General features: G+C 44.0%; 1 protein-coding gene across 5 annotated transcripts in view; it reads right to left on the minus strand.

Annotated features, from left to right (window-relative positions):
• Nucleotides 1-19,371, minus strand: part of STPG1 (sperm tail PG-rich repeat containing 1) — a 49,532-nt gene that overhangs the window by 1,730 nt on the left and 28,431 nt on the right. For all 5 annotated transcript variants that reach the window (XM_074934471.1, XM_074934472.1, XM_074934470.1 and 2 more), the window contains 7 exons: nt 18,613-18,764; nt 17,177-17,280; nt 12,256-12,357; nt 10,929-11,102; nt 5,608-5,719; nt 4,679-4,844; nt 2,681-2,871 (listed from right to left, as the gene is read on the minus strand). In XM_074934471.1, the coding sequence (XP_074790572.1) occupies nt 2,681-2,871; nt 4,679-4,844; nt 5,608-5,719; nt 10,929-11,102; nt 12,256-12,357; nt 17,177-17,280; nt 18,613-18,691 (928 nt within the window). In that variant the 5' untranslated portion in view covers nt 18,692-18,764. The remainder of the gene's footprint in view (nt 1-2,680; nt 2,872-4,678; nt 4,845-5,607; nt 5,720-10,928; nt 11,103-12,255; nt 12,358-17,176; nt 17,281-18,612; nt 18,765-19,371) is intronic.

Below are 19,371 nucleotides of genomic sequence, written 5' to 3' on the forward strand. Positions count from 1 at the left end.
TCTGTATTATAGACTCATAGATATTAAGGTCAGAAGGGACCATTATGATCATCTAGTCTGACCTCCTGCACAATGCAGGCCACAGTATCTCACCCACCCACTCCTGCAATAAATCTCTCACCTATGTCTGAGCTATTTAAGTCCTCAAATCATGGTTTAAAAACTTCAAGGTGCAGAGAATCCTCCAGCAAGTGACCTGTGCCCCATGCTGCAGAGGAAGGCGAAAAACCCCCAGGGCCTCTTCCAATCTGCCCTAGAGGAAAATTCCTTCCTGACCCCAAATATAGCGATCAGCTGAACCCTGAGCATGTGGGCAAGATTCACCACCCAGATACCCAGCAAAGAATTCTCTGTAGTAACTCAGATCCCACCCGATCTAACATCCCATCACAGGCCATTGGGCCTATTTACCATGAATAGTTAAAGATCAATTAATTGCCAAAATCATGTTATCCCATCATACCATCTCCTCCATAAACTTATCGAGTTTAATCTTGAAGCCAGATAGGTCTTTTGCCCCCACTGCTTCCCTTGGAAGGCTTTTCCAGAACTTCACTTCTCTGATGGTTAGAAACCTTCGTCTAATTTCAAGTCTAAACTTCCCGATGGCCAGTTTATATCCATTTGTTCTTGTGTCCACATTGGTAGTGTTACAGGTAAGTCATACAGTACTGGGCGATTTTGCATTATATATTAATAGTGCACATGGGCTAACGCTACTTTAGATTTCATTGCAGGGAGCTTTGCCCCACTGGAAGTTTCTTTCTTGTCTTCACAGCTAGCGGTAAAAGATTAAAAAGAATGGGATTTGATCTTTTCTAATGCCAGAAAGGATGCTGGCAGGGGTGAGTGGGTTTGTTATTATGGGAGATGTCCTGACTTTTCACAAGTTAACAATGCATGTGCATGGTTTTTAATTTAATACTATGGGATGGAAAAGCTTTAGACTCTTTTACTGCCTTCTGTTCAAAGTATTTCTAGCCCCACTCACTTCCTCTGCTTCATCTTTGCTTTAATTAAGGTGCATCAATTTACACAAGCTGAGGATCTGGCCCAACATTTAATAAGTAGACCAGTATTTAGGGACATCAGCATTTTTGCTGAAGCACTTGGCATGCTCAGCGTTTGAAATGTAATATGGACAATGGTTATCATGCAATCCTTTAATAGAATCTGTCCCGCTGTTTCTGCTGCCACAAGACCCCCGGGGGAAATGATGGCACTGTTTTAGCCTGGTATGACATTCCCCAGCACTCTGTGGATGTATAAATTCTACAGATGAATAAAATCATATACTGTAAATAATAGCAAAATTGCTATTGTCTGCTTTCCAAACCAGGCATTCATCTGTCAGAGGGACTTAGGGTCATGTTTCTTGTATTGTTTCTTTTCTCGAATACACCTAACTTACTCACTATATGAAAATAGTGTTACTCATGGCAATTATTAATTGCACAAAGGGCACTCGGGGCCAGATTCCACCAGCCTTGCTCACCCTCAGCAGTTCCCTACTCCACACGCACGCCAATACTTGCAGAGTAAGGAACTACTCAACGTCCGGAAATGGTGGCAGAATCTGGCCCTTCGTTTGTCCCCTGTATGTTAGCAATCTTACCATCAAAAGGGCCAGATCTGGATCCCCTACGCTGCTGAGCACCTAGTGAGGTGAGCGGGTCGTTTGGCTACAATGGGACTGTGTGTATGAGTAAGGACTACACAATCTAGCTTTCTACATGCACACTGGATATACTGGTAGGTAATTAGAACAAAGCATATCATACTCATGGAAATGTTAGTACATTTAACACATGAGTCTCTGTGAGTAGGTCCCTCCTTCGATCTTCTGCAAGCATTTTCTGGATACAATTATGGGACCTGCTTCGTCTCCCACATATGCTGATGTAAATCAGGAGCAACTGCCCTGGACTCAGTGGAGTTATACCAGTGTCAGAGTTAGACCAGTGTTAAGGTGGCATGAGGCAGAGGAGATTCAGGGCTATGATGCCCTGTAAGGTCGCTTTCCTCTTGGACTTTGCAAACACTTTGCAGTTTCATGAGTCAGTTTTCTTCCTTCTCCTCTAACTGCTTCCTCCCACCCCACCCACACAGGGCTTTACGGCAGCGCAGGTAAAACTTTGGTTGTAATAACAAGAGCTGAACGGTAGTTTTCCAAATACAAACATAACTCCCATAAGCTGTTTGTCAAACATGCTGACAGTTGGTGATACTTGAATGGCAATTGCAGTGCAAACATTTATGCTTTTCTCAAAATAGTTTAAACACATCGTCTAATGGTCCGACCACAGGGCTGGGAGTCAGGAGACTTAGGTTCTATTCCCAGTTCTGATACTGACTCTCGGTGTAACCTTGGACAACTCACTTAGCCCCATGTTTACAAAAGTAATTAGGTGCCTAAAGATGCAGATAGGTGCCTAATGGGGTTTAATATCAGCGCCTAAGTAGGTTAGGTGCCCAACTCACTTAGGCATTTCAGTAAATTCCACTAAGGCACCTGTCTGCATCTTTAGGTGCCTAGATACCATTGTACATCTGATCCTTAGCTTTTCAGTGCCTCAGTTTCCCTATCTGTAAAAAGGTAGATAACACTGCTTAATCAGCTATGGAAAGTGCTTTGAGCTCTATGTAAATACAAAGTATTTATCAATATTTTTATTTTTACCTGGCCCAGGTATCCCTTGCTGAGATGTGTCCCCTCTCCACCGTCCCGTGTTTGAGACAAATACAGCACTAGAGATGTAATGCTTTGGTGGGCCTTCGTAGTCCACTATTTCATACTGCCCTGGACCAGGCAAAGGTGGATTTTTTGGGGGTGGTATGGCTGGGGCGGAGAAATTCAAGTTTTGCTTTCGCCTATTAGAAGAAAGGAAAATTGAGATACATTGTAAATTGATGGGGTTTGAAGGTTGAGAATAAAAGCTGCGATGTTCAGTGGTGCCTAATGGAGTTAGGTGCTGACATTTCATTGAAATTCAGTCGGTGCTAAGTGCTCAAATCACATAGGCTCCTTTGAAAATCCCAGCTAAAAGCTTTAAAGAATGCCCTAGAAAAGAACTATCCGGCTCCTCTCGGATCACACACTTTGCAAATCGGGGTACATGTACAAAGCCACGTATCAAGCCTCTTAACTTTCTCGCAAAATATATTGACGCGATGATGGGCCCGATCCGGCTGCTATTGAGAGCCAGGGCCAGATGCTCAGCTGGTGTAAATCAGGGTAGTTCCCCTGAAGTCAATGGAGCTGTGCCAGTGTTTTCCACCTGAGTATGTGGCCCCATAGGTGTAAATCAGTGACTTAAATGGGAGCCGGATCTGTCTCTAAGGGTACACCTACACGGTACTTACATGAGTAGCCCTTAGCACAGGTATAAATAGCAGTGGTGACCGTGAGGTACAGCTTCGGCGAGTAAAGACACACTTGAAGGGTGTGGCTACGTTCTCACGTACATACCCTACATGGTTCTCTATTCACCCACACCATGCCGTGCTGTCTATGCTGCTCTTTTTAGCACTGTAGTGTCCTGCTGCTTCCCAGCTGGTGGAGCCTTTCCCCAGCACAGGAAAAGACCCTGGCAGTGAGGAAAGACTCTGGCAAGGGGGAGGCCGCGGGGAAGGGCTCCTCTAGCTCCCTGGTGCTGGAGCCTTTCACCACTGTCCCTCCCCCGCCAGCCCCTTTCACTAACAAGTGTAGCTACAGACTGTAACTTGCTTTTCACTGGAGCGTGTAGCTACACGTACCCTACACGCTGCCACCAGTGGACACAGCCTAACTTTGGCATCTGGACACTGATCCTTCTGATATTTGCGGATAATGTAGATTAATAATCCTCTCACTTGAGGTTTAATTTAGCTTTCCGCCCTAGGCCGCTGTGTTTAGCACATGCTGTCTGGCATTGCTTCTCTCTCTCCCTACACCTTCCTACTCCTTTCACCAAACCTCTGTTGTAAGATACACCTGCCTGTGTGCAGAGAGCTGCAGACTTGCCCATGTACTCCTCATACCTTTCCCTGGTCAAGAATTTACTGTTGATCTTAATCTTATCTCAGGCAACCCAATGTCACTGTCACCGGGTGGGCATAATAAATCTACTTGAATAACCTGCTGAAAGGCAGATTTATCTGCCTTCCCAGAATGATGCCAAAGGGGAAAGAAAGGGGCTTTTCCTTTTCTTCCTTTATTCTGTTTTGGCCTGAACTGAAGGAGCAAGTGTTTGAAACCTTGCAGGAAGGCCTGTTGTCCACCTCACTTCTGCAGACTCAATGAAGTTCAGAGAAGCATCTAAGCTTTACCCAAACAGAGATGTGGGGTCTGTTTCCTGTTCTGCCACTGGGTCATGTGTGCCTCAGTTTTCCCCATCTGTAAAATGGGGATCATACATCATACCGACAGCACAATGGGTGTGCGGTATTTGATAACAGTTTGTGTATTTTGCTTTTCAGTGTTACCACTGCTTTCACTTCCCAAGGGAGCCATCTTTTGCCCCATCTGTAAACCAGTGGCAACAGAGGCAACCGAGTACGGGCTTGACTGTGATACGGTGGAAGAACTTTGCAGAGAGCCAGGTGTGAGCTCTTCTGCTGCAGGTGTTGGGCCCTCCTGCAATCTGAGGTGATCACAAGCAGTGACTGACAGTGAAAAAGCATACAGGTTAGCACTCACATGGAAGTGGTCTTCTTTGCTGCGTTAGTGGGTTTGCTTAGCTGATAGGCTGCAGGCCCTGGGCTTATTGTGTTCACCTTTGTTTCACGATGAGTATTTGATTTGAAGCAAGACACTAGAATCCTGGGGGACTTCTTGACGAGGGATTCGTTGATTCTGTAATGGCCTAATAACACGACAAGAAAAGGGATGTAAAAACCAAACAAAGCCGCAACTATTGCACTAGGGCAGACATAAGAGGGGATGAGTCCATGAAAGTAACGGAGGTAAAAGGAAACAGCACAGCAGGGTGTTTTGGGGGGAAAGCATTTCTTGAGATGACAAAAACTGCTTCCTAGAGCAGCTTACCCCTTGGGCACAGAAGATGAGTGACTACTCTAGTGACTTAATCCTGAACACAGGAGCATCCAGGGAGGAAGTACAGGTAGGAAAACTAGCAATTAAAAAAAACAGAAGAGATGTTGACTGTGAACATCACTTGCAGTGACACCACCTAATGTAAAAATGACTAGAGCCAACCATCCTCATGCTTCAGGGTATAAACTTCATGAGGCAGTGGGGCTGGGAAGAAGTTTCCTTCTATGGTAGCATGACAGATTTAGGTGTATTATGGTGTGCGACGTCACACCACTCCCTGAGCCCCTGGCACCCTGGAGGGAGCCCGAGTATGTTCTGGCAATTCCCCTAAGTTCCATAAATCTACACACAGGGGTGTGACTATATCTGGATGGGTGCTTTAGTAATAATTCCAAGGGGCCCATCCTGTAGAACTTGGAAGTGTCACCCACTAATGCCCCTTCACCTATGCAAAATGTCATATCCTGAGTGCCTGGATATCCATGGATTTCAGTGATGGTGGTGAGCACCTGATAAGATCAGACTCAGACTCACAAGTGATGCTTTTCCTCCCATCTCAACAGCTCACTTACACGGAGAAGGCCATTTTTCTGTTTTATCAGTGCTTAATCCTCTTGTCGTTTTGGACAAAAACATCGCCCGGGCACACACGTTGTTGCTTTGCTTGCAGAAATCTAGAGAGGCCTGTACAAAATGAAGTCTCCATGAATTCCTTTGAATTGACCTTCCTCTTGGGTATTTACTAACGTAACAAAAACTATGTTTTTTTAGCTCCAGTCTCCATCGTGAATCAGAACTGCTCTAATGATATAAACGAATGCAATATTAGGGCCAAATTTTCAGGCGCGCTCACTGGTTTTCGGTGTCTCCGTTTCTGACTGCCCAACTTGTGAGGGTTTATTATCAGAGGTGCTGCGGACTGGCAGCTCCCACTGAAAATTTGGCTGCATTTCTTTGGTTGCTGCTGCCAGTCGTTGCTGCACCAGCTTGATCTAAAAGTGCCCAACCTCATTCAAATAACCGAACCAAGCATGGGGTCTGAAGGAGTGCTTCCAGTGCACCCAAAGGTGAGCTGCATGATAGCACCTGGAAGAGCATAAACAAACTGTTGCAACTTTGCCCTTCAGGGTAGGCTAGAATGACAAAAATGTAGCCACTAGTTTTCTACCCAGCCCAAAATCGTTCTTCAAAGAGATCAAGTCTATCGTTTAGGGGTTAATCCTGCATGCCTCAAAGCCAATGGCAAAATTCCCCTAGACTTCAGTTGAATCAGGCTAACTTTACCAGGCCTGCTCCATCCAGTGGAAAGCTTCTGATTGATACTGCTCCCAGGATGTTAGAGACGCAAGGTGGGGGAGGGAATATCTTTTATTGGACCAACTTCTGTTGGTGAGGGAGACAAGTTTTGAGCTGACACAGAGCTCTTCTTCAGGGCTGGGAAATGTACTCAGGCCAGGTCTACACTACAGACCTATATTGGGATAACTACATCAGTCAGGGGTGTGAAAAATCCACATTTATATTGACCTAACCCCCCACCCCGTGTAGCTAGCACTATGTTAACAGGAGAGCTTCTACCGTCAACATAGCTGCCGGCTCTTGGGGAGGTGGATTAACTATGCTGGGGAGAAGCTCTCCTGCTGGCGTAGTTGTGTCTTCATTGAAGCAGGGCCCCTGAATGGGAAGACAAGCCCCTCAGAGTGTCACAACTATTCAAGGTGAACAGATTGTTAAGCATAAGTTTCAGAGTAGCAGCCGTGTTAGTCTGTATTCGCAAGAAGAAAAGGAGGACTTGTGGCACCTTAGAGACTAACCAATTTATTTGAGCATAAGCTTTCATGAGCTATCCACTAGTACGCCTTTTCTTTTTGTTAAGCATAAGTAGTTAACACATATTTCAAAGGACTATTCAAGGTGACCTGGCCAATTAACACCCCTCCAGTCATTGGGGGAAAAGAAGGCAGGGGGGAAAGGCAGCTGGGGCAGGGGTTGTTAGTGGGTTATAGATTGTTTTAATAAGCCATAAATCCAGCATCTCTATTCAGTCCATGATTTTTAGTGTCTAGCAAAGTTATGAATGTAAGCTACAAGGCTCGTCTGTTGAGGGTGTTGTGCATATTTCCTTTGTGGATGAGTGCTGAGAGATCAGACATAGAGCGATCATTGCGTGAAAAGCGTTCTCCCACAGGTGATGTGGTGTTTTGTCTTTTATCATTTTCCCCCTGTGAGTTCATTTAAGAGTATAGTGATTGTCTGGTTTCACCCACATAGTTGTTATTGGGGCATTTAATGCACTGAATGATGTACAGCACATGTTGTGATAGGCTGAATTTGGCCCACACACTGAAAACATTATTCCATACAGTTTGGGACACTGCTTCAGCTTTATTTTCTGTTGCAAGCCTGGGTTTTATCAACACTTATTAATTTCGGCTGAGATTACACCTAAGCCCTGATTTGCAGTTTTAAGGAAAAACTCCTGTTGACTTTAGTGTGAGTTTTGCCTGTGTACAGGACTGGGCCCTCTGTTTCTTCCCAGAGTGTCTCTTTGCCTATGGTCATAAATTATCAAGCACTGCCATCTTTTAAATGGATTGTTTCCTGTTGTGCTTCTTGAAGGTTAGACACCATCCCTTACAGTAAATCACAAGACAGTAATTAATCCAGGAAGGTTATTCCCAGAAGCAAATTTTTACAATGTTAGAAATAACATGCTACGAACCCATTATGCTATGATATGTCAAATAATCATGATCTGCAAACTAGCTTAAACAACAGAAAACTTGTTGAGGCAGATCATCGTAGCTGGAAGGCATTGTAACAAAGTCCAGTGTTTTAACCAGAGGCCATCTTTTGGAAAGTCGGCCTTTCTGCAACAGCACAGTCCCTATGCTGGTGCGTTGGTTCAGAATTCACTCAGAGAAAAGGGGGGCAGTGTACTGAATCACCAAAATCCCCTTAAATCAGTGGAGCTGTGCTGGTTTACACCAGCTGAGGATCTGATCCCTTTATAAACAATGAAGACACGTGATCATTGATTCTGACCAAGCCTATAAATGTATCACTCATTTCTAACCTACAGCCGTGCTGCCTTAAGTGGGGAAAAAGAAAAGGAGTACTTGTGGCACCTTAGAGACTAACCAATTTATTTGAGCATGAGCTTTCGTGAGCTACAGCTCACTTCATTGGATGCATACTGTGGAAACTGCAGAAGACATTATATACACAGAGACCATGAAACAATACGTCCTCCCACCCCATTCTCCTGCTGGTAATAGCTTATCTAAAGTGATCATCAAGTTGGGCCATTTCCAGCACAAATCCAGGTTTTCTCACCCTCCGCCCCCCCCCCCCAAACTCACTCTCCTGCTGGTAATAGCCCATCCAAAAAGAAAAGGAGTACTTGTGGCACCTTAGAGACTAACCAATTTATTTGAGCATGAGTGGTCACTTTGGATAGGCTATTACCAGCAGGACAGTAAGTTTGTGTGTGTGGTTTTTGGAGGGGGGTGAGGGGGTGAGAGAACCTGGATTTGTGCAGGAAATGGCCCACCTTGATTATCATACACATTGTGAAGAGAGTGGTCACTTTGGATGGGCTATTACCAGCAGGAGAGTGAGTTTGGCGGGGGGGGGGGGGGGGCGGAGGGTGAGAAAACCTGGATTTGTGCTGGAAATGGCCCAACTTGATGATCACTTTAGATAAGCTATTACCAGCAGGAGAGTGGGGTGGGAGGAGGTATTGTTTCATGATCTCTGTGTATATAATGTCTTCTGCAGTTTCCACAGTATGCATCCGATGAAGTGAGCTGTAGCTCACGAAAGCTCATGCTCAAATAAATTGGTTAGTCTCTAAGGTGCCACAAGTACTCCTTTTCTTTTTGTGAATACAGACTAACACGGCTGTTACTCTGAAACCTGTCCTTAAGTGGGGAGTTAGTCATGTCTAATGCATTGAGGATCAAGCGTGGCTGCTACCTGCATGGCAGACAACCAAGGAAAACTGAGGAAATGGTTGGAATGATTCTGTACGTAGCACTCATCTCTTTAAGCGAATTCTGAACCAATGCACCAGCACAAGGGCTGTGCTGCGGAAGGACTGTCTTTCCAAGAAGGATGGTGTATGGCTAAGGCATTGGATTGGGACTCGGGAGAGCTGGATTCCCAGTTCTGCCCCAGACTTCTTGTGTGATCTTAGGAAAGTCATTTATTATCTCTGTGCTTCAGCTCCCCACCTGTAAGATGGGGATAATACTTCCATTCTCTCTCGGTCTGTCTTGTCTACTTAGATGGTAAACTCTTTGGTGCAGGGTCTCAGTCTTACTACGTGTATGGACACCACCTAGCAAAACGGGGACTCAATCTTTAGGCACTATTTGTAATATAAATAACAACAAGACAGGATGATCCTGACCAGCTACTGTCATTAACGGTCCTCTGGCTCTTCTTACAGAAATAGTGGAGTTAACTACAGTGTCCTGGCCAAATTCAAATGTAATTATATTTTGCATAAACAACCTAAAACTCCTTTGCAGTTTCAGTTGGCTACAGTTTTCTTCTTCACTCACTGTCCTAAACGGTTACAGTGTTACTGTGTGCTTTGAGACAAGACACATTCCCCCCCTGCATCCCACTGGATGTTTATCACACTTGAAGTAAGTACATAGTGTGAAAAAACTCTGGTGAAAAGAAAAGGAGTACTTGTGGCACCTTAGAGACTAACAAATTTATTTGAGCATAAGCTTTCGTGAGCTACAGCATCTGATGAACTGAGCTGTAGCTCACGAAAGCTTATGCTCAAATAAATTTTTTAGTCTCTCAGGTGCCACAAGTACTCCTTTTCTTTTTGCAAATACAGACTAACACGGCTGCTACTCTGAAATCTGGTGAAAAGAGCATTGTGTCAATATAAGAGATTCCTGTTCTAAGTGACAGACACTCAGGGAACTACAGCAGACATGGTTTGCAGAAAAAATTATAGAGCAAATGAGTTGAAGTAACAATGATAATAAATCAGCACTGCCTAGATAACAGTGAAATCCATGACCAATAGGTATAATATTTTGATAGGCAGCTATTCACAATACTTTGCATTTCTTTAACAACTTCCTTTCAAGACTCTCAAAGCACTTTGCAAACATTCATGGAGTAAGACTTACAACACCCCAACGAAGCATGTATTATTGTCACCATGTGACACATGGGACGAGGAGGCACAGAAAGGTTAGTGCCTTACTCAAGATCACACAGTGAGTCACTGGCAGAATCAGGAATAGAATCTCAAGGCCAGATCCTTAGCTGGTGTAAACTGGCACAGCTCCATGCAAGTCAGTGGAGCTATGCTGATTTACATCCGTGGAGGATCTGGCCTCTGATTTCCAGCCCTGTGTTTCAACCACCAGACCACACATCTGTTAGAAATAATACATAAAATGTGAAATCCTGGCTGCATTGAAGGCAGCGGCAACACTCCTGTTGAATTCAGTGAAGCCGGGATTTTACCCAAAGAATCCTGTGGGGCTTTCAACACCTCAGGTTATACTGTGGTGGGAAGACAGAGGGTTGCTGCAGTGGCAGATCCTGGATGCATACTGGCTGCCTCGGTGACCCATGTGCTCTGGATGCACAGAGACTGAGACTGCTCCTTGCACAGGGGTCCGATCTGCTTTCAGTGAAATCAATGGCAAAACTCCCACTGACTTCCAAGGAGCAGGAGGAAGCCACAGGTGCATAAAGAGAAACGCCCTCTCCTCCCCTTGCACACCCTTGTTGGGCCAGCCATGCTCTGGTCCACACAGGATTAAACACAGTACAATGATTTCCTTATAATTCCCCATATCTCACTTAAAGTTAGTTTTACATTGGCTTTAACCTCCTGGTTTTTGCCCCTTACGTTGTATTGATTGGGCGCTGGGGTGGACGTTTGCTCTCTCCTCTTAGCGATTGGTTGCTGAAACATGCTGGAGTTTCCCATGCTGAAATCTTGCTTGGATTGAAATGCCAACGAGAGGTTGTAGGCATTTGCGGCAGGGTAGCTGGGTTTTCTTTTCTGTAGGAGACGAGCATCCTGGAAAGAGACAAATCAAAGAAATCAATAGCAGTTGAGCAGCAGTGCTGGAGGGAGACTGGTGAACAGTTTGGATCCAGTCTTTGATCTCTGGTATTTTACATATTGTTATAACTGGGTAGGGAATAGCCTCTGTATTTTACATACAGCAGAACCCCACTAAATTGCATGAATGGTTGGGAGTCCCATTGCAAGGGGTCTGATCCTGCCAGTGAGGTGCTGAGCACCATTAATTCCCATTGACTTCCCTGGGAGAAGAAGATGCTCAGTGGCTTGGCGTGGAAGCCAGGCACACTTTGTCAGTGCATCAGATTATCCTCCATTGTGATGGTTTGAAAATGTGTTTAAAATTCTGTGCAAAATTATCGGCGTTCAGCATTCATATCATTAAAAGGACTGAGCAGATTTTCTTCTAACTCGGCTTATGATTTGTATATCTCACTGAGATTCACAGAAGAACTGACTTTGTTGTCACTAGCTTTAGCCATTTTCAAGCTAGGGTGAGTGCAACATTTCCAGTTAACCCCTCGTGGGAAAGAAATGTGGGGGTTTTTCTTCAGACTTCCATAACTCAAACACAGCTCAGCTAATTTTGCTCCAATTTTCTACTCCAAAGGGAGAAAAATCACCTTTGGATTGAGATCAAGCATAGAAAGTTTTAGCCCCAGAGGAATTTGTTTTAAAAGTTATATGAGCAACTGAAAAAGAAGGTTAGAATGGAGAATGGAATTCAGCCTTAATTATAGCAGTGTCTTCCAGTGACTGATATAGCGATTGCCTGTCTATCTTCGGTGTTTGTAAGGTGCCCCACCCCTATTGTATCTCAGGCCCAGATCCTTCAGGGCATTTAGATACATAACCCCAAATGAAGACTCTGATTTGAGGTGACCTAAATTTAGGCAGCAAGGGATGAAAAATAAGATGTGATCATTACAGGCTGATGCAATAGAAGTCAACAGAAAATCCCTTAGACCCAGATCCTCAACATTATTTAAGTGCCTACCTCCCATTGAAATTAATGGGAAATTACATTAAACTAACTCCCATTAATTTCAGTGGAAGGTAGGCACTTAAATACCTTTGAGGATCTGGGCCTAATTGACTTTAATGGGCGGTGGATCAGGCCCTAAACAATACAAACCCTTTCCCTTACCATGGAAGGAAAGTAGCCCGTTCCCTTCTTTGACAGTGAGGTGCTGTTAATCTCTGCAGATTGGTGAACAACGTTATAGAATCCCGGGCCTGGAATTTCATTCTAATAAGGAAACATAACACATTCAGTAACAATCATCCTTCTGAACAAACTCAAAACATTATTTAGGAAGTTTCAGAGCTGTGACGGCAGAATTTAGGAATTGCCAGACTGGATCAGACCAGAGATCTAACTGGTCCATTATCCTCTCTCTTGGTGGCCAGTACCAGATGCATCAAGAGAAGGTGCAAGAATGTCTTAATGGACAGTTATGGAATAACCTAAATGGGCTGTTATTGCTGGGCTGGGGATGAGCTCACAGCTCCTATAAAGTGCCCCCAACGGCCAGCGAAACCAATCGCCTCTGACAGCCACACACCCCATCACTTGCATTCATGCAGCAGAGGTGTTTCTGTGAAAAGTGGGGGTGTGAAAGGCGAGTGTCTGTCACCTATAAAAAAGGCAGACTGCTCGGGTCAGGCAGGGGTCTTCAGCCTTGGTAGGCTGCCCGTCTAGGAACTGGAACTCCAAATGTAAACCAGGGGTGCCATGCTCTCAAGGTGGATGATCATCCTTGGCAGACAATGGCACTAGATGCTGGAGAGGAGGTGGATGCCACCAGCATTAGTGTCACTGAATCTTACCCAGTGAAGCATGCCTTATAAATATTGTGTCCTCAATAATGTAACTATTGATATCGTCGTTATCAGTGAAAGAATCTAAACATTTTAAAATCCTACTGACACTTGGCCTTGATTATATCTGGTGGCAGTGAGTTCCACAGGTTATCTGTATTATTTATTATTACCATAGTGCATAGGCACTCCAATTATACACCAGGACGCCTCCATGCTAAGTGCTGTACAAACACGGAATGTGCATTGTGTATACAATTATTTCCTTTTATCGATTTTCCATTTGATGGCTTTCAATTTCAGTGAATGGCCCTTGTTTTCACATGATGAGAGAGGGTAAATAGGAGCTCCTAATTTACCTCCCTTATACATTTTTTTACATTACACACATCTATCAGATCAAATCTTAATTTTCTCCTCTCAAAACTAAACAACACAGTCTCTCTCCAGGACTAACCATTTTGTCAGCTATTTCTGAGCCCCCTCTGTTTCTGCTGCAGCTTTTATTTTGAGATAGGATGACCAGAACATTCCAGTTGAAGGCGTACCCTGGACATAAATAATGGCATTATCATATTTTCAGTATCATTTTCCATTCCATTCCTTGGGCACCTGAACGTTTTGTAGTAACTGTCATTGTGCAACGAGCAGATGTTTTCATTGTGTCAAAATAATAATCTTATTTTAATGTGAGTCTCAAATTGCACAGAAAAATGAATATGAAATGGGAGATTAAGTTTCCTACAGGGCAATTTATACAGACTGGGAATTCAGAGCAACTGCAAGTCTGAAATCTCACTCGTATATCTGACTTGAATGAATGAATTCAGCATGTGGACGGAATGCATTATTTGCAGTTACCGCACCCTTCCTGACTCAGCTGTCCTCCTGAGCTTTTCAGAAAGAGAACTGGGTGGGATTCTATTTATAGAGCAAAATAAACCAAAACCAGCCTCAGTTCTATGCGATGACACCTTAAGCTCTTGAGGCCCAGTTCCCTGCAAGATGCAGAACACCTTCTGTAAGGTGCTGGGCTCCCTCTAATCCAAGGGACGTCAGTGGGATTTGTGGAGGCTCAGGACTGTTTGGGATGAGACCCCTAGAAAGAAATATACCTCATGTCAACATGAATGTTAGATGATTTAGGTATGTAGGAATGGAAATATCTGACACTCCTGACCCCTGAGAGCATATCATTGTCATGTGACCTTGTCTGTCAATTACCAGTGGAAAATATTTTGTATGGAGCACTGGACAAGTATATGAGACTTTATAAGCACATAAAGAGGTCCTGTCCTGTCTGGTTCCTGTCCTGAGGAGTGTATGCTCAGATTCAGACAGAGATATACAATACCCAAGAGAAGATAGTGTGGGAATAACACAGAAGAGATGGGTTTGAAGAGGAGAGAGACGGCAGTTGGTGCAGAGGACATCGGGAGCAATTCCAGCCACACACTCCAGTCCTGCAATGAGCTACACCTGAGTGCAGGCATCTGACACCCCCACTTCCCCTGTGCAGGACTCTGGCAACAGGAAAGAAAGTACAAAGCTGGGAGTGGGGAAAGGAGATAAAGGGAGAAGATAGGAGAGATGTGGGAGAGCCACAGGCAGTGGGAGAGGGTGTAGGAGGAATATATAAGTAATAAAAGCTAGCATCCAAGCAGAGTTTACATTGATGGCCATAAGGCATAGGCAAGTAAGGAATGACCTTGTCACCTTTTTAAGAGGCTACCAATCCAATTGGCCAGACTGGCACTCCAGTGGTAATGTGCTACCATGCATGACATAGAATACCAGGGTTGGAAGGGACCTCGGGAGGTCATCTAGTCCAACCCCCTGCTCAAAGCAGGGCCAATCCCCACTTTTTGCCCCAGATCCCTAAATGGCCCCCTCAAGGATTGAACTCGCAACCCTGGGTTTACCAGGCCAATGCTCAAACCACTGAGCTACCCCTCCTTCCCTGTACCTACAACAATGGGACCCTGATCTCAGTTGGCACTCCCATAATGCGAATAATACAAATATACCAGTATGAAACTGGGCAAGCCCTGAGTCTTCAGTGCTGATTACTTACACAGAGAGTTCCACAAGACTCTGCCATCCTTATAAAAAATGTCATGGGAGTTACAGTGTGGATGGCCATGTAGATAAATATTCGGCATAGTTTTCTTTATAGACAGATACTATAGGTTGCACTGAGGACGGATGTCAGTGGTGCAACTCCATTGATTTCAATAGGTTTGTCCCTACTTACACCAGACTTCAGTAGGTCGCTACATGACTAACGCTTCCTGGCTGGAAGATACATAGGGAGTTAGGCACCTAATTGCTATTTGTGCCTTTAAAAATCTACCCCCCGCCCCCCGAGCTAATTACATACAATTAGGCCCTTCTACCTCCTTGAGATCATAGTCTATTGGTGAATATAGAAGGCCACTAGGTCACAGTATTAGTTGATCAGAAATATTTTGCATACAACACCCAATAATATACATCAAAGTTCTAGTGGGGAGTGAATCCCTGTACCTGTAGCTATGTGTTAATGTACTCTATAGTATACTGAAGTTCTGTGGAGACATGACCAGGTGCGTTTGGAAGGAGAAGCTCAGAAAGCAGCCCTAGAAAGAGCTAGTATTTGATGCAGTAACCTTTCCCTAGGGATAACGCTTAAGCAAAAGTCTATTAAGGTCTTGTGTCGCTTGTGGTTTGGCCCACTTGCTGCTCCATCCTTCCGGCAGGAAATGCTCGGAGTAGAAGGGAGTGTTTTGCGAAACGACCTTAAAACTCTACCTCTTCTCTTTTAGAACTTTGCATCAGGTCATCTGGAACTCTTGGAAGCTGACCAGACAGACAGACGGCGCCTGCAAAAGGCAGTTAAGCAACGTCCCCACCTTGATCATTTCCCTTCATCTTTGGTCCTTGATGTTGATAGTTATTATTATTATTCAGGCCTGAGATAATGTGCTCTTGATATCGCTGAGATGAGAGAGACAAGCAAGAAGGAAGAGAACAAAGGCAGAATAAGAAAAAGAGAAGATACCAAATAATTCTCTGATCTACCCACTTGGAAAAGGGTTCATGAAGCTACAGAAATCCTCAATTGACTTAATTTTCATGGCATTCTAGGGAGCCATAGCAGTGTTATTCACCAGATGGAGAGCAGGGAACTTTCTGCAGGAGGCATGGAGAATCCTCCTCCCATCAGAAGAGGAAGTAGTTAGGAAGCTGAACCCCAAAAGGCCCCTTGCACATAGAGGATGTGTCAGCTGTATTGGCTAGAGAAAAAGAATTTGAGTTGATGTCTGGGTGACTTGTACAGTTTTACAGCATCTTACTGCTTCCCCCTTCTGGCCAAAGAGGAGTAGACATCATAGTCTTTAACTAGTATGAGGGAGTTTATGCACAGAGAGATCAGGATTAAATAAAGGAGTCCTAAAATGTTGGGTCATATTCTGCATGCATTACACCAGTGTAAAATCTGGAGTAACTCCATTCACTTCAGTGGAATCATTCCTGATTGGTAGTGGTGTAAATGAGAGCAGAATGTGGGTCTTGGTGGCCTGGCAGTATTAGAATCAATATAAAAGACTAGGTGTAAATAATATTTAGGTTGTAAAACAAACTGACAATCCAAATCAGTGATGAGACATAGTATCCTTCACCCTTAGCACCGAGGATAGGGAGGCTGGAATGGAGAGGAGGAAAAAAAAAAGCACAAAAGCTATTTTACAAAGGAGCCTAAGAAAATTAGGTACCTAAATCCTACTGAAATTCAGTGGTGCTCCACTGGTATTGTTAGGGTGACCAGATGTCCCGATTTTATAGGGACAGTCCCGATATTTGGGGCTTTGTGTTATATAGGCACCTATTACCTCCCACCCCCTGCCCCGATTTTTCATACTTGCTGTCTGGTCACCCTAGGTATTGTACAGCATAAGTCAGTGGTGAATCAGGCTCTTGAGTGTTAAATGAGTAGTTTCATACAGTTCTTTATCAACAGGGTCACATGATGCGTTTTCATCAAACTACTTCAGCATAGCTGATTTTCAATAACACTTCTCTTTTGCATTGCTGTTAGTGGTTTTTTTCCCAAAGCCTGATCCATGGAATACTATATAAAACATGTATACAAGCTGTGTGTCCAGTTCAACTCAATCAAACTTATTATAAGACAAGATCACTAAGACATAATAGGAACATAAGATTGACAGCAAAGATCATAAATCTCAAATATTTCTACTGCCTACCTGGTTATACTGAAACCTCTTTGCTTGAGAATTAAACCCCTTTTTTTCTGAGTTTGGGATCACTCTTGTCTGGTATTTGTAAGGAATGGAGGCGACCTTGTAACCTAAAAGGTAAAGCCGATAAAAGCAAGATCCTGAATGTGGAGATACAGGAAATATGTAACGGTAGCAACAGATTTCATTTTAAATAGGAAACAGACATGAAATGCAAATCTATCATTAATGCAATCTTCAGGTCGAGAAATCATCCTTTGTTTTTGCATTGAATTTTCCTGTTTTATTTAAGAAGTAAAGAAAAAACTATCACTGCAGCACTTTAAAGGTCATGAAGGGCTGTAGAGCTGACCCAATGCTGCTAAATCACTATTGCCACACCTCCTTATTTAGACCTTTGCTGAGACATCCTGAAGTCGGACATTTTAGCAGCCCATCTCATGGGCCCGATCCTGCAAAAAGCTGAGTGCCTTCTGGATGATCCTGAGCATCCTGAGCACCCTCTGCTCCTATTGACCACAATGACGGTTTAGGTTACTCAGAACCTCCCAGGAGACACTCAAGCCCAGATCCTCCAACGTAGTTAGGTAACTAATCCCCATTGATTTCAACAGGAGTTAGGCACTTAAATACCATTAAGGATCTGGGTCTCTATGCTGTGCAGGATTGGACTCAAAGGCCTTGTCCACACTGAGATTTTCTTGCCATTTCCCACCAGTGCAGCTCCTACTTTGGTAACCAAGAGGAGCCAGCAGCTGCTGTGTTTTTACCACTGTGTCATCCAAGTAATGTTAGTTGACGTTGTGGTAAAATCGCCAGCGTCTTGTCTACTCTAGCACTCCCTCTGTTGCAACATATAGTGGAGCTGAACCAGGAGTAGTGCAACAGAGAGAAGCTCAGCGTAAACACAGCCATGCTGTTGACAAGGGAGGAAATATGTTTTAAGATGATCTTTGAAATTAAATGGAAGGTCAAAGAAGGAAAGAGATACAGGAGGTCTATTCTAGAGAAACTGTAGAGGGGAGAATGATCTCAAACCAATAGTAGGGAGGCTGTGTGAAGGGAGAGGTGGCGAGTGCTAAATGAGCAGGAGGAGCAGAGACACACGGACTATGATACAAATCCGCAGAAGTTTTAGAGGAAAGGGGCATGATTGGCCACTGCCTTGCACTGCGTGTCATCATTTACACATTTGCATAGTGGAAGATTCTGATGTGATGGCATTTTATGTTCACTTTGCACTGGTTTAAATAGCCCAAAGAGAACAATTCTGAACTGGATCCTGAAATGACTGGAACTGGCTGTGGATATAAATTGCTCAGGATGTCACTTCCTATTGATTAGCTTCACTGGTGCTGCAGTTTCAAAGAACAACATATTTGTAGCTATTTTGTCCCCTTTTCAACTGCAAAGTGGTTATTATCTGATTCACAATACTGTACCTCTTGACGTTTTCCCGATCTGCGCATCTGCTCCTTTGATACTAGTAGCTACAGAAAAGTTCTCAAAGCAGGCAGCCATGTTACGCAACTACTGCCCACTGGCTGGAAACACTCTCCTCCTCAGGGTCACCATTTTGTTTCTAAAACATCAACTGGAAATATCAAAATGTTATGAATTTAGAAGAAAAAAAACGAGCCAGAATTTCTAAACAAGGCTGGAATGGTGAAGACTTAATAAACAAGGTAACTTCCTTTTCAGATTATGATTATTATCTTATTTTACATTCATACGGGGGGGGGGAATTTAACTCAGTGGTTTGAGCATTGGCCTGCTAAACCCAGGATTGTGAGTTCAATCATTGAGGGGGCCATTTAGGGATCTGGGGCAAAAACTGGGGATTGGTCCTGCTTTGAGCAGGGGGTTGGACTCAATGGCCTCCTGAGGTCCCTTTCAACCCTGATATTCTATGAATCTGTCACCAAGAATTCTCCAAATCCCTGCAATCCTGACCTCAGTGGGACTGTGGGGTGAATGAAGGCTGCAGGTGCAGGCCCTACACATAAACATCAACCCTTCTGTCACCTTTGGGGTGGGGTGACATGATGCCAATCAAGCTTCACAGCTGCGAGGGAGGGAAAGGATTTGATCAGAAAAGATTGAGGCAAAGCCCTGTTCTTATGAAAAAGGCTGTGGGAATTTTTTAATGCCTAGAAGGAGCACACTGGCCCTCTGTTTTTAAGGTTATTTTAAAGAGAACG

The sequence above is a fragment of the Natator depressus genome, chromosome 19, assembly GCF_965152275.1.
Source record: "Natator depressus isolate rNatDep1 chromosome 19, rNatDep2.hap1, whole genome shotgun sequence".
Taxonomy (NCBI): Eukaryota; Metazoa; Chordata; order Testudines; family Cheloniidae; genus Natator; species Natator depressus.